A 15,276-nucleotide genomic window follows, 5' to 3' on the forward strand; every position below is an offset into this window, starting at 1 on the left:
CTTTTTGTGTGTGGCTGTTTTCTTTCTGAGCTTTTTATTTCTTCTTTTTACACCAGTCCTTTTAGCATTTCTTGCATTGCTGGCTTGGTGGTGATAAACTCCCTTAGCCTTTTTTTGTCTGTGAAGCTTCTTATTTCCCCTTCAATTTTGAATGATAGCCTTGCTGGATAGAGTATTCTTGGATTCAGTCCTTTGCTTTGGATCACTTTGTAAATTTCCGTCCATTCTTTTCTGGCCTGATGTGTTTCTGATGAGAAATCATTTGATAATCTAATGGGAGATCCCTTGTATGTAACTTTCCGTCTCTCTCTTGCAGCCTGTAAGATTCTCTCTTTGTCCTGAACATTTGCCATGGTAATTATGATGTGTCTTGGTGTGGGTCTTTTCGGGTTCACCTTGTTTGGGACTCTCTGTGCTTGTGAGGCTCTTTTCTTCCCCACCTCAGGGAAGTTTTCTGATATTATTTCTTTGAATAGGTTTTCTAACCCTTGTTCCTCTTTCTGTTGTTCTGGCACCCCTATTATTCGTATGTTGTTTCGTTTCATGTTGTCCCAAAACTCCCTTAGGCTCTCCTCCTGTCTTTTAGTTTTTTTCTCCAATTGCAGTTCAGTTTGGGTGTGTTTTGCTTCCTTGTCTTCTAATTCACTAATTTGGTCCTCCGCTTCTCTTAGTCTACTGTTGATACTTTCAATGGTGTTTTTTATTGCAGCTATGTCACTCTTCATTTCTTCTTTGTTCTTACCTAAGTTATTGATTTTTTTCATCCATTTCTTTTTGATTCTTACATAAGTTATTTATTTTTCATCTGTTTCTTCTTCCTTCTTGCATAAGTTGTTGATTTTTTCCTCCATCCGGTTTATGCACTCTAGGACCCTTAATCTGAATTCTTTTTCTGTCATGTTGCATGCCTCTGTATCACTTAGCTGCTTTTCTGGCGAGACCTCCTTTTCTTTTCTTTGGGGGTTTCTTTGCCTACCCATGTTTGATCTCACTGACATATCTAGATGTTGAGTCATTCAGTGGCTGCTCGTTGGGTGGCAGTGGCTCCTCGGGCTGTGGTTGCTCCTTGGGCGGTTGTGGTAGCAGCTGCTCCTCAGTTGGCAGCAGATCCTCTGGTGGGTGCTGTTTACAGCTGTGGTGGCTCTTCTGGCTGGTGGGTGGAGGCTTCACACACAGCTGCTGTTCCTTAGACAGAGGGTGTGGTGATCAGGAGGCTGCTGTTGCTTGGATCTGCTTTCCATGAGAAACAGGACTCCACATAGTCATGCTGTCCCAGATCTGGTGTTTCCAGGTTAGCAGCTGATCTCTGGATGCCAGGTCTTTGGGTGTACAGTATACATTTCCAAAAAACAGCCACTCAAGATGGCGGGGTCTCCGCGGCTGAGCTGGCACTCTGGGAGAGATTTAAGCCGCAGTCTAACCACCGCCTGCTTTCTCCAGGATTCCTCCAACTCTCCCGGCTGCAAACTGTCTCTCAGCTGAATATCCTCTGCTTATTTGGGCTGTATGTTACCCACTTCAGTTGCTCACCCTAACAGCTCCTGGACAAGGCACTGGACACATCCATCTATACCTCCGCCATTTTTTCTCCCCCTCTGAAGTGGACTTTTTATGCATTACTTATTTTGTGTTTGGCAGGTATTGCCACATCTGGGGAAGTACACGCAGAAGGAGCTGAAGACACAGAAAGACTTTGTGAGATGGAACAAGTTCTCTCTTCACTAAGTGAGATGAAGGAAAGACTAGGTGGCATGGCTCTGTGGAGACAGCAAATCTGTGCAATTGCAAGGGTCCGCTTATTAAAGCTAAAGCAGGATAGAAAATCTCTTTTATCACTGTGAGTATTAGAGTGCCATAGCTTTTGGTCAGTCAATGCATTAAAAAATACTAAGGCCTAAAAACAAGAAAAAACAAACAAAAATAAATGTCTGCATCTGCAAAACTGGATAAAGTATAATCCTCAATCTAGTTCATAGGCCTAATTTTTATCTACTAGCTGACTAGCAAGTGGAATTTATACGATCTTAGAGCCAATTTTAGGGGAAGAGTTCAATTAATGTAAGTTTTTGTGTAATATTTGCTATCCCTTATTTATTTTGGGGTCTTTTTTGGTGTGTGTTTTTGTCAATCCTCACCTGAGTATATGTTTCTATTGATTTTAGAGAGAATGAAAGGGAGTAGGAGAGACAGAGAGAGAGAGAAACATCAGTGTGAGAGAGACACATCAATTGGTTGCCTCCGGCACTCTCCCCAACCAGGAATCAAGCTTATAACCGAGGTATATGCAATTGACCAGAATGGAACCCGGGGCCCTTTAGTCTGTGGACTGACTCTCCATTAACTGAGTCAAACCTGCTAGACTATTGGCTCTCCTTTAGATTTTCTATGGCAGATGACAGAAACATTTGGATGTAGACCTTATTTCCCGTGTCCATATGCCAATGTCTCATTTTAGTTGTTATCTAGTCATGCTACTGACATAGCCCTAGCAGTCCTGACTCTCCCATTATGTCCTACTTGCTCTAACCTAGATGTCCTAACTTCCCTCCAGCCCTCTTAGGTGATGGTAGCTCACTCTCCATACATACTGTGTGCATAATGGGCACCATCGCTGCTCCTAAGAATCATGTCACCTCTCAGTAGCACCCTGGTGTCCATGGGATTTTGGCTATCGATCAAATTATGTGCCTTGTCTATGAATATGTTGATTAAGCATCAAGGAAATAGTTGGGTTGGCACATAATAGAATCTCAATAAGTACTTGCTAAATAAATAAGTAATGAGAATTCATTGAGAATATTTGACTAGGAGATGAGCATGATTTAACAAAATCTTTAAGCTAAATCTGGCAACACCATATAACGGTGCCTCAAGAGATGCCATTCCTTTAGCAAGAATTGCCACAGGATATTTCATAAAATTAGAAATTAAAAATGAAGAAAGTTTACAAAATAAGATATCATGAAAAGATAATAAAAAATTTTCAACTTATTTAAAATGGAGAGCACAGGAAAATAAAGATTAAAAAATAATTGAAAATTTGAGCCTGGAGATTCAAGAAACCATGCAGTCATCACAGGACTAAGTGAAGAGGATTGGCCATGAAGAAAATTCAGTATAAATTGTTGGTGAATGAACACCACACTGGAATTCTAGGAAGAGGCAGAATCTAAACACAGAGTTAAAGGACACATGTCCCATGATAGTGTACAGGGTGGCTCATGGCCAGAGAGGAACCAGAGAAATGAACAAAAGGATAAATGTACAATTTATCATCTCTAACTTAGAGGTAGGAAAAGGACAGGGTACTCAGTAACTGAGTCAGAGGGCTATATGTTTAGTTTTCATAGTTTATTGATCTCATTCAATTAGAATCTGCCTAGGTCATTTTAAAAGGTTAGGACATGACTATGCATTCACACTGGCAATTTTCTTCTGTGTAGGCTATTGATTCTAGGAATTGGAGTTTTTTCTGTTCTGTGGGACTACATCATCTTCAGTACGTATGATGTCATTTACACATGGGAACTTTCTCCCCATTTATACTTCCTTGCTCCTGGACAACCACCGCATGATCCTCTCACTCAATTATTAATCATCAATAATACAGGTAATAATGTGGTGAATAATTCTTCTCCAATACATTCACTGTTCAGAGCATCATTTAGACAACATAAACATGAGAGAAAAAAATGAGCTTTTTGCTTCTTCAGCAGGTGTTCTAAACAATTTATGAAGGTTGGAGATGATGAATATACAATCCCAAAATAGAGCAGGAATTAAGAAAGTATTTGTCAAGGAAAAATAAATGATCTGATGACATTTTGCAAAATAAAAATGTTTATACTCCAAAACACATTTTAATTGCTTAAGATATAATTCAAATACCATATTTATTCATTTAAAATGTACAGTTTAATGGCTGTTAGTGTATTCACAGAATCATATAATCTTCAATACAATTCATTTTAGAATATTGTCATCTCAAAAAGTAATCTCATATCATTAGTAATTATTTTTATTCACTATGCCCCCAGCTCTGATCAATCACAAATTTATTTTCTATTTCTATGGATTTGCTACTCTAGACATTTAATAGGAGTAGGTCCATACACTATATGTATGATCTTTTGTGACTGACTTTTTTCACTTAGAATGTTTTCAAAGTTCATCTATGTTGTAACATGAGTCAATACTTCATTTTTTAAATTGTTGAATAATGTTCTATTGAATGGATATACCACATTTTATTATTCATCAGAGGGGTGTATTTTAATTGGTTTTTTCAATAATTTGCAATTTTGAATAATGCCGCTATAAACATCCATGTACTAGCTTTTAAGTGAATGTGATTTTACTCATTTCTTTCGGATATAAACCTGGAGTAGAATTGTTGTGTTATATAGTGATTATATTTTATCTTTTAAGGAACTGTCAAACTATTTTTTAAAGTGACTGCATTAATTTACATTTGCATTAGCATTTTGTGAGGATTCTAATTTCTATACATAAAAAAAACAAATTATTAAAAAGTAAATAATATACCCCCAATTGTAGTGCTGAAGTGCTATTTTATATTCCTAAGTAAAGAAGGCTGTGATGTACCTTACAAAGAAAATATGTGTGTTAGGTTAGTTTTGTGTTGTCTGGGAGATCAAGGTTAATGAATCAACAATGAATATACAGAAACATACATAAAATAAAATAATGCACTGGTTGGTTATAGACCAGAGGCTTACAGAGACCTAAACCTGTGTTTTCCCTATAAGCACTGACCCAGTATTCACTAATTTAGTGTTTATGATAACTTTCTAGTGACTTTATAGAAGTAAGTACATAACTACTGTGAATAATAAGAATCAACTGTAAATGTCTTGCAAATATCTTATTTCATCCTGTAGATTATCTTTTCACTTTGTTATTGGTATCCTTTGAGGCATAATGTTTTAGTTTTTCTGAAGTCCAACTTATTTTTCCCCTTTCCTGTGATTTTGATGATATATTTAAGTAGACTTTGCCTAATGCAAACATTTACTCCTGTATTTTCTTCTAAGGCTCTTATACTTTTAGTTCTTACATTTTGAGTCTGTGATGGATTTTGAGTTCATTTTTGTGTGTGGTGTGAGGAAGGGATGCAACTTCAATAGATTTCCAGTTATCTTCCTGGGAGGGTCAGGCCACCAAACTTTCCCATTCCCTCCAACTTCATGTAGCAGGATCTTGAAACCACCAGAAATGGGGGGCTGAGAGATCTGGAGTTCTCTTCTTACCCATAAGGGAGACGCTCTAATTTATGGAGAAATGGTTTTCAATCATCCTCATCACAGTTCCTCCCTGGAAGACACTATAGACTGGGTTTGAGGAGGTAGAATCCCCTAAACCCTTCTCTAACCCATTCAGAGGGGAGCTTTTGTTATGCTGATCAAGAAAGAGTTGTGAAGGTATAGGTCTTTGTCACAGTTTCTTAGTGTTCTTACACAGATTTAGTAGATTTTTCTTTCTTTTTTTTAATATATTTTATTGATTTTTTACAGAGAGGAAGGGAGAGAGATAGAGAGTTAGAAACATCGATGAGAGAGAAACATCGACCAGCTGCCTCCTGCACATCTCCCACTGGGGATGTGCCCGCAACCCAGGTACATGCCCTTGACCGAAAGAGTTGTGAAGGTATAGGTCTTTGTCACAGTTTCTTAGTGTTCTTATACAGATTTAGTAGATTTTTCTTAAATAAATTTCTTTTTTCATTTTCTGTATGTCTTTAAGATAATAAAAAAATGTCATCTTGGGGATTTTTAGTAATTTTTACAAGTTATGGTTGTTTTTCTGGGGAGAAGGTTTATGGAGCTCTTTATATAGCCATTCAACAAGTTGTCTTCCTGTATCAAGAACCATTTTGAAAATCAATTAACAATCTAGTGAGAGTGAAGTGAGACTTAGCCAATTTGGTGATTAATTAGTAGAGATTATCTATGTCATTAAAGCCATATTGGTATAGCTACTCAATGAAATCTTCTTGGAGAAAAATCTATTACATATGCACCATATAACAGTGATCATAGTGAATAAATATGTTATAAAGTAAAATCCATCAAAGTGAGTAGATTTATAAATTCACAGTAGCATGCATGTTATTATGTGGAAAGATATCCTAACAGTCCATATTACAGTAAATATTGCATAAGGTCATTAATTTTCATTTCACTGCACTAGTTGACGTTGATTTTCTTTGTTTTGAGATACCTAATACATTAAACTACAATTTAGGGGCAAGCATTGATGACTTCATACATTCCGTGGAGCTTCAGAACATAGCTTTGGAAGTGGATGCATCTGGAAATAGAAATGGTATAGACGATCCATCTTATAATGGAGCCATTATAGTGTCTGGTCACGACAAGGTATGCTGGTCTCCATTTAAAAAATTATCCTACAGGTGTGCAAAGCTAATAAACTATCAATATACTCCGGCCTTCAATTTAGGAAACAAAATGAAAAACAAATACAGGGGTACTTCTTTCATTACTTAGTTAATCATAGTCATTTGTATGATAAATAATTCATATATCAGTCACTGTCTACCACACACTGTGTGTATTAGCAAAATAAATACCATACAATACCCACTGTCAAGAACATATTTAAGCTGTAACCGGTTTGGCTCAGTGGATAGAGCGTCAGCCTGGGGACTGAAAGGTCCCGGGTTCAATTCCGGTCAAGGGCATGTACCTTGGTTGTGGGCACATCTCCACTAGGGAGTGTGCAGGAGGCAGCTGATCGATGTTTCTCTCTCATCGATGTTTCTAGCTCTCTATGTTTCTAGCTTTCTATCTCTCTCCCTTCCTCTCTGTAAAAAAATCAATAAAATATATTTTAAAAAAAAGAACATATTTAAGTCCGAAAAGTATGTATTTCCTCCCAAGGATTTTCTAATACATATGTGCTGAAACTTCTGTTTTAATCTTAAACAATAATATTTGATTCTACTGTAAGTCAGACACCTGGTGTCCTGAAAGCCAGATACCACCTATATGCATGTTTCGGCTTATTTAACACAATGTTTGTTTTTGTTCAGATTATTTAACACTGTTTTTAAAACATGATTTTTAATTAAAGTATTGAATTTTTAATTCTTTAGGGGAAAAAATGAAGATCTCTGAGAATTTATAATCTTGCGTTTTCTATTTCAGAATTACACATTTTCATTAGCATGCAATACCAAGAGACTGAATTGCTTCCCAGTTCTTATGGATATTGTTAGTAATGGGCTGCTTAGAATAGTTAGACCATCAGCACGTATTCAAACTGGGAGAAGTACGTCTTTGCTGGTGAGTATGTACTCTATGACTCCCTCATCAGGCATCTCCTGGGTGGCTGGGATTTTATTTTTATTGAGTAAAATCTGCAGGGTAAATTAGTGTTTAGATTCATGCAGGTTCCTGTGGCTTTGATAAATCAATGTAATTTTTCAAGCTTTGATTTTTTTAATGTAAATAGAACTAACAAACTGTATTTTCAAGAGAACGTGAGGAAATGATAGTCAAATCCTGCAGTTCTGTGATTGGCACTTTCCTTATTCATACATGTGGGTTTCAAGCCAAAAATCAAGCTTCCATTCTGGATAGATAGTCAAGAGTTTGGTAACAAAAGGGAAGTAAGGCAGGGTTATACATAGTCTGTTTATGCTCAATCAATATTTGACAAAGGAGGCAAGAATATACAATGGAGCCAAGATAGTCTCTTCAATAAAGGTGTTGGGAAAATTGGACAGATATATGCAAGAAAATGAAACTAGACCACCAACTTACACCATTCACAAGAATAAACTCAAAATGGATAAAGGGCTTAAATGTATGACGGGAAACCATAAAAATTCTAGAAGAATCCAAAGGCAACAAAATCTCAGACATATGCCGAAGCAATTTCTTTACTGATACAGCTCCTAGGGCACTTGAAACTAAAGAGAACAAGAAAGCCCACTGTGTGGGAAAACATAGTTGCCAATGTCATATCTGATAAGGGCCTAATCTCCAAAATTTATAGGGAACTCATACAATTTAACAAAAAGAAGATAAACAATCCAATCAAAAAATGGGCAAAGGATCTAAATAGACACCTCTCAAAAGAGGACATTCAGAAAGCCAAGAGACATATGAAAACATGCTCAAAGTCACTAATCATCCGAGATATGCAAATCAAAACAACAATGAGGTACCATCTCACACCTGTCAGAATGGCTATCATCAACAAATCAACAAATGACAAGTGCTGGAGAGGATGTGGAGAAAAAGGAACACTCGTGCACTGCTGGTGGGAATGCAGACTGGTGCAGCCACTATGGAAGACAGTATGGAGTTTCCTCAAAAAACTAAAAATGGAACTCCCATTTGACCGTGTGATCCCACTTCTAGGAATATATCCCAAGAAACCAGAAACACCAATCAGAAAGGATATATGCACCCCTATGTTCATAGCAGCACAATTCACCATAGCTAAGATCTGGAAACAGCCTAAGTGTCCATCAGTAGATGAATGGATTAGAAAACAGTGGTACATCTACACGATGGAATACTATGCTGCTGTAAAAAAGAAGGAACTCTTACCATTTGCAACGACATGGATGGAACTAGAGAGCATTATGCTAAGTGAAATAAGCCAGTCAATGAAGGAAAAATACCACATGATCTCACTCATTCATGGATAGTAAAGACCATTATAAACTTATGAACAATAATAGATACAGAGGCAGAGCTACCTCAAACTGATTTTCAAACTGCAGCGGGAAGGCCAGGGAGGGTTAGGGGGTAGGAAGGAGGGGGGTAAGAGATCAACCGAAGGATTTATATGCATGCATATAAGCATAACCAATGGACATAAGACACTGGGGGGTAGGAGAGGCCAGGGGATTGTCAAGGGTGGGGGAAAAAAAGGACACATATGCAATACCCTTTGTAATACTTTAAGCAATAAAACAATAAAAAAAATTTCAAATTTGTTCATGCAACTCATTATATTCTTTGCCTTTTCAAAAGGAACTGGATATTTCAGTTTCATTCACGATGTCTTCCCTGTTCTTGGTGTTTTTGTCATCCAGTTATGCTCCTTACATTGCCATGAGCAGCATCGATGATTATAAGGTAACAATGAGTAACTGAAACTTCCCTTACTTTGTATGATCATATGTTGAAGGTAATATAATTACAGGATTTTTCAAGAGGAGATTTATACACATTTGCTTGAGCAGCCAATTCAGACAAAAATCCTAAGTTGTAAAGATAAAAGGAAGTTTTATAAGTGGAAATATAAATGCATAGATAAATAAATAGAGTCTACAGAATGATTCCAAAATTTATATGAGTACGCAAATAACTGAAAATAAAATAACTTTGAAAAAGAAAAACAAAATTGAAAGATTTATGCTTCTGATTGCAAGACTTACTGCAGTGATAGTAAATAAAAATGTGTTGTATTAAGTAAGGTTAATCATTTAAATATGTGAAATGGAATAGACATTTCAGATATAAACCCACACATATATCATCAACGGATTTTCAGTAAAACTGCCAGGGAATTCAAATGGGGTAAGGTTAGTCTTTTCAGAAAATTGTATGGAAAGAACTTGATACTGTTATGAAAAACATGTTCTCGACACTCAATTCTCACTATACACAAAATTATTTTGAAATGAATCATAGATCTTCTGGTAGGAAATATTTCTTAGTTGGGACAAAGGAAGCATAGACCATACAAAAAAATGTTATCTTGACCTTCATCAAAGTTCAAACCTTTTCTCCTTTGTCAATCACCAAGAAGCAAATAAAAAGCTGTAGGCTGGGAGAGAAATATTCACAATGCACATACATAACAAAAGATTTGTGTCAACAATATAAAGAGTTCTTGCACCCCAGTAATAGAAGATAACCTAATTTCAAAGATGGGCAAAATATTAAAATAAAACAGATACCTTACCAAAGAAGATATGTAGATGGAAAATGCTTCCATTAAAAGATGGGTAACATCATGTGTAACCCAGAAAATAACCACAGTGAGATTCCTTTACACACCAAATAAAATGAATACATGTTAAAATGACTGACAATACAGAGTTTGTGAGGGTGTGGAGAAACTGGGATTCTCTTGCATAATCCACATTTTCTTAAACCTCAAGTTGAAATAGCATCTGTATTTTTGCTGTCTCCTGCTCAGAACAAAGTGTGGTCCCAGCTTCGGATCTCCGGGCTCTTCCCTTCCGCTTACTGGCTTGGGCAGGCGTTGGTGGACGTCCCACTATACTGGCTGATGTTCCTTCTAATATATTTATTGGAGTTTATTTTAAGCTTCAAAGAAAATATGTTTGAATTTATACTTCACAATGAGCAAGTAAGTTACAATATTCATCCAGCAAATTATCACTGTATGACATGGTTAGAAACTTTGAAAATGCAAACTGTTTTCATTGATAGTCACATGGTCATAAATTATTAATAACTATAAGACCTGGTGCTGTGCCAATGTTTTGAATCTTAAATGTTTTCTTAGATTACATTTGTCTTTAACTAAAATGCAGCACTTCTTTTTTTTCAGATCCCATGTGCTATTGGTTCTGTACCATCCCTTGTTTTCTTTACGTATATAATTTCATTCATTTTTCGAAAGGGGAGAAAAAATAGTGGCATTTGGTCTTTGGGCTACTTTGTTGTAAGTATGTTTCTTTTGAACACGTATTTTATACATGTAATGTATGATTCTGGGATAGTAGTTTAAATTTGCCCTTGGTAAAATACATTAATATGAGAGTCTAACATATTTAAAGTTTCCCTGCCTTAGATATGGATCCTCTTCAAAATCTGCCTCTTTCCCTCTCCCTATTTCTACCCGGTCTTTCTTGAAAAGTGGCCACATTTTTTCTCGGCATAAAATATTTAACAGAAGGAAACCTGGAAAACCATCTGTATTTTCTTTTTACTGAAAAAGAAATAACCCCAAAGATCTCCCTGACATTATGCAAATACTGTAACCAGCTTAGTTAAAACTAGAAGCAACTTCTCCAACTCTCTACTAAGAATTCCATAAAGCGACACTTAATTTATCTAAATTAGGAGAAAATATATGTAATCTATAAGCATCTATTATAATTTCTGGTCATCAACAGTTTTTTTTTAATTCTTTATTAGTTAATGTATTACAAATGTGTCCTCATCCCGCCCATTAAACCCCCATCCTCCCACCCCGCCCCCCATGCTCTAATCCCCCAGTTGTCCATGTCCATTGGTTTGGCTTATATGCATGCATACAAGTCCTTTGGTTGATCTCTTCCCCTTGCCCCCTCCCTCCCCTACTCTCCCTCTGGGTTTTAATAGTCTGATCGCTATTTCTCTGTCTTTGGGTCTGTCCCTGTTCATCAGTCTATGTTGTTCTCTATATTCCACAAATGAGAGAAATCATGAGGTATTTCTCTTTCTCTGACTGGCTTATTTCACTTAGCATATTGCTCTCCAGTTCCATCCATGCTGTTGCAAAAGGCAAGAGTTCCTTCTTTTTTACCGCAGCATAGTATTCCATTGTGTAGATGTACCACAGTTTTTTAATCCACTCATTTGTTGATTAATTGTTTTATTGCTTAAAGTATTACAAAGAGTATTACATATGTCTCCTTTTTTCCCCCGTCCTTAACAATCCCCTGGCCTCCCCTACCCCTCAGTGTCTTATGTCCATTGTTATGCTTATATGCATGCATACAAGTCCTTCGGTTGATCTCTTACCCCCCCTTCTCCCACCCTACCCTACCCGGCCTTCCCGCTGTAGTTTGACAGTCTGTTCGAGGCTGCTCTGCCTCTGTATCTATTTTTGTTCATAAGTTTATAATGGTCTTTATTATCCATAAAGGAGTGAGATCATGTAGTATTTTTCCTTCATTAACTGGCTTATTTCATTTAGCATAATGCTCTCCAGTTCCATCCATGTTGTTGCAAATGGTAAGAGTTCCTTCTTTTTTACAGCAGCATAGTATTCCATCGTGTAGATGTGCCACTGTTTTCTAATCCATTCATCTACTGATGGGCACTTAGGCTGTGTCCAGATCTTAGCTATGGTGAATTGTACTTCTATGAACATAGGTGTGCATATATCCTTTCTGATTGGTGTTTCTGGTTTCTTGGGATATATTCCTAGAAGTGGGATCACAGGGTCAAATGGGAGTTCCATTTTTAGTTTTTTGAGGAAACTCCATACTGTCTTCCATAGTGGCTGCACCAGTCTGCATTCCCACCAGCAGTGCACGAGTGTTCCTTTTTCTCCACATCCTCTCCAGTACTTGTCGTTTGTTGATTTGTTGATGATAGCTATTCTGACAGGTGTGAGATGGTACCTCATTATTGTTTTGATTTGCATCTCTCAGATGATTAGTGACTTTTAGCATGTTTTCATATGTCTCTTGGCTTTTTGAATGTCCTCTTTTCAAAAGTGTCTATTTAGGTCCTTTGCCCATTTTTTGATTGGATTGTTTATCTTCCTTTTGCTAAGTTGTATGAGTTCCCTATGAATGTTGGAGATTAAACCTGTATTGGTGATAACACTGGCAAATATGTTCTCCCATGCAGTGGGCTTTCTTGTTGTTTTGTTGATGGTTTCTTTTGCTGTGCAGAAGCTTTTTATTTTGATGTAGTCCCATTTGTTTATTTTCTCTTTAGTTTCCAATGCCCTAGGAGCTGTATCGGTGAAGAAATTGCTTTGGCATATGTCTGAGATTTTGTTGCCTTTGGATTCTTCTAGTATTTTTATGGTTTCCAGTCATACATTTAAGTCCTTTATCCATTTTGAGTTTATTTCTGTGTATGGTGTAAGTTGGTGGTATAGGTTCTTTTTTATTTTTTTTGCATGTATGTGTCCAATTTCACCAACACCATTTATTGAAGAAACTATCTTGACTTCATTGTATGTTCTTGCCACCTTTGCAAATATTAATTGAGCATATTGGTTCCGGTCGATTTCTGGGCTCTCTATTCTATTCCATTGATCTATATGTCTGTTCTTGTGCCAGTACCAGGCAGTTTTGAGAACAGTGGCTTTGTAATACAGCTTGCTATCTGGTATTGAGATCCCACCTACTTTGTTCTTTTCAGGATCGCTGCAGCTATTTGGGGTCTTTTTTTATTCCAGATGAATTTTTGGAGAGTTCATTCTAGGTCTGTCAAATATGCCATTGGTATTTTAATGGAAAGTGCGTTGAATTTATAGATTGCTTTGGGTAGTATGGACATTGTAATGATGTTGATTCTACCAATCCCAGAACATGGTATGTTCTTCCATCAGTTTATGTCTTCCTCTATCTCTTTTTTCAATGTCCTGTAGTTTTCTGAGTAGAGGTCTTTTAGCTCCTTAGTTAAGTTTATTCCTAGGTATCAATTTTTTTGGTGCGATGGTAAATGGGATTGTTTTTTTAGTCTCTCTTTCTGTAAGTTCACTATTGGTGTATAGAAATGCCTTAGATTTCTTGGGGTTAATTTTGTATCCTGCAACATTGCCAAATTCATGTAATAAGTCTAATAGTTTTTTGATGGAGTATTTAGGGTTATTTATGTATAATATCGTGTCATCTGCAAATAAGGACAGTTTTACTTCTTCTTTTCCAATTTGGATGCCTTTTATTTCTTCTTCTTGCCTAATTGCAATGGCTAACACTTCCAGGACTATGCTGAACAGGAGTGGTGAGAGTGGGCATCCTTGTCTTGTTCCTGTTCTTAGGGAAAATGGTGTTAGTTTTTGTCCATTGAGTATGATGTTGGCTGTGGGCTTGTCATATATGGCTTTTATGATGTTGAGGTATGATCCTTCTATTCCCACCTTGCTGAGAGTTTTTATCAAAAATGGGTGTTGGATTTTGTCAAATGCATTTTCTGCATCAATTGATATGACTATGTGTTTTTTTTCTTTCAATTTGTTTATGTGATGTATCACGTTTATTCATTTGGGGATATTGTACCATCCTTGCATCCCTGGGATAAATCCTACTTGGTCATGGTGTATGATCTTTCTGATGTACTGCTGGATCTGATTTACTAAGATTTTGTTGAGGATTTTGGCATCTATGTTCATGAGAGATATTGGCCTGTAATTCTCTTTCATTGTGTTGTCTTTACCTGGTTTTGGTATCAGGGTGATGCTGGCTTCATTGAATGAGCTTGGAAGTGTTCCTTCCTCTTGAATTTTTTGTAGTAGTCTGAGGAAGATAGATTTTAGTTCTTCCTCGAATGTTTGGTAAAACTCCCCTGTGAAGCTGTCTGGTCCTGGGCTTTTGTTTGCTGGAAGCTTTTTGATGACTGCTTCAATTTCTTCCATAGTCATTGGCCTATTGAGATTTTTAGATTCTTTCTGATTAAGTTTGGAATGTTGTATTTTTCTAGGAATTTGTCCATTTCCTCCAGGTTGTCTAGTTTGTTGGAGTAGAGTTGTCCATAGTATTTTTTAACAATCATTTGTATTTCTGTGGGGTCTGTTGTTATTTCGCCTCTATCATTTATGATTTTGTTTATTTGGGTCCTCTCTCTTTACTTCTTGGTGAGCCTGGCTAGAGGTTCACCAATCTTGTTTATCCTTTCAAAGAACCAGCTCTTGGTTTCTTTGATTTTCTGTATTTTTTTTTTTTTTGGTCTCTATGTCATTTATTTCTGCTCCAATCTTTATTATCTCCTTCCTTCTGCACACTCTGGGCTTTTCTTGTTGCTCTCTTTCTAATTATTTGAGATGTAGAGTTAGATGATTTACTACCATTTTTTCTTGTTTTTTGAGATAGGCCTGTAAAGCTATAAACTTCCCTCTCAGGACTGCTTTCATTGTGTCCCATAGGTTTTGGATTGTTGTGTTTTCATTGTCACTAGTTTCCAGGATGTTTTTAATTTCTTTTTTTGTTTGTTTTGTTGTTTTTTTTTTTGTTTTTTGTTTTTTAATTTCTTCTTTGATCTCATTGGTAACCCAATTAATATTTAATAACATCCTATTCAGCTTCAAAGTGTTTGAGTATTTTGGGTTGTTTTTATTGTAGTTTATTTCTAATATTATGCCATTGTGGTCTGAGAAGATGGCTGGTATGATTTCAGTCTTCTTGAAATTGGGGAGACTTTGTTTGTGACCCAATATGTGGTCTCTTTTTGAAAATGTCCCATGAGCACTTGAGAAGAATGTATATTCCGTGGCTTTAGGATGAAATGTTCTGAAGATGTCAATTAAGTCCATCTGGTCTAGTGAGTTATTTAGGATTGCTGCTTCTTTGCTGACTGTTTG

At 36.6% G+C, this 15,276-nt stretch overlaps 1 protein-coding gene across 1 annotated transcript in view; it reads left to right on the forward strand.

The window, feature by feature from the left end:
• Positions 1-15,276, forward strand: part of LOC102425961 (ATP-binding cassette sub-family A member 8-like) — a 46,698-nt gene that overhangs the window by 19,319 nt on the left and 12,103 nt on the right. Inside the window, exons 15-21 of the mRNA XM_023748627.1 lie at positions 1,639-1,837; positions 3,444-3,610; positions 6,265-6,398; positions 7,188-7,406; positions 9,030-9,134; positions 10,204-10,377; positions 10,582-10,695. Of these exons, the coding sequence (XP_023604395.1) occupies positions 1,639-1,837; positions 3,444-3,610; positions 6,265-6,398; positions 7,188-7,406; positions 9,030-9,134; positions 10,204-10,377; positions 10,582-10,695 (1,112 nt within the window). The remainder of the gene's footprint in view (positions 1-1,638; positions 1,838-3,443; positions 3,611-6,264; positions 6,399-7,187; positions 7,407-9,029; positions 9,135-10,203; positions 10,378-10,581; positions 10,696-15,276) is intronic.

Source organism: Myotis lucifugus, unplaced genomic scaffold (assembly GCF_000147115.1).
Source record: "Myotis lucifugus unplaced genomic scaffold, Myoluc2.0 scaffold_1592, whole genome shotgun sequence".
Lineage (NCBI taxonomy): Eukaryota > Metazoa > Chordata > Mammalia > Chiroptera > Vespertilionidae > Myotis > Myotis lucifugus.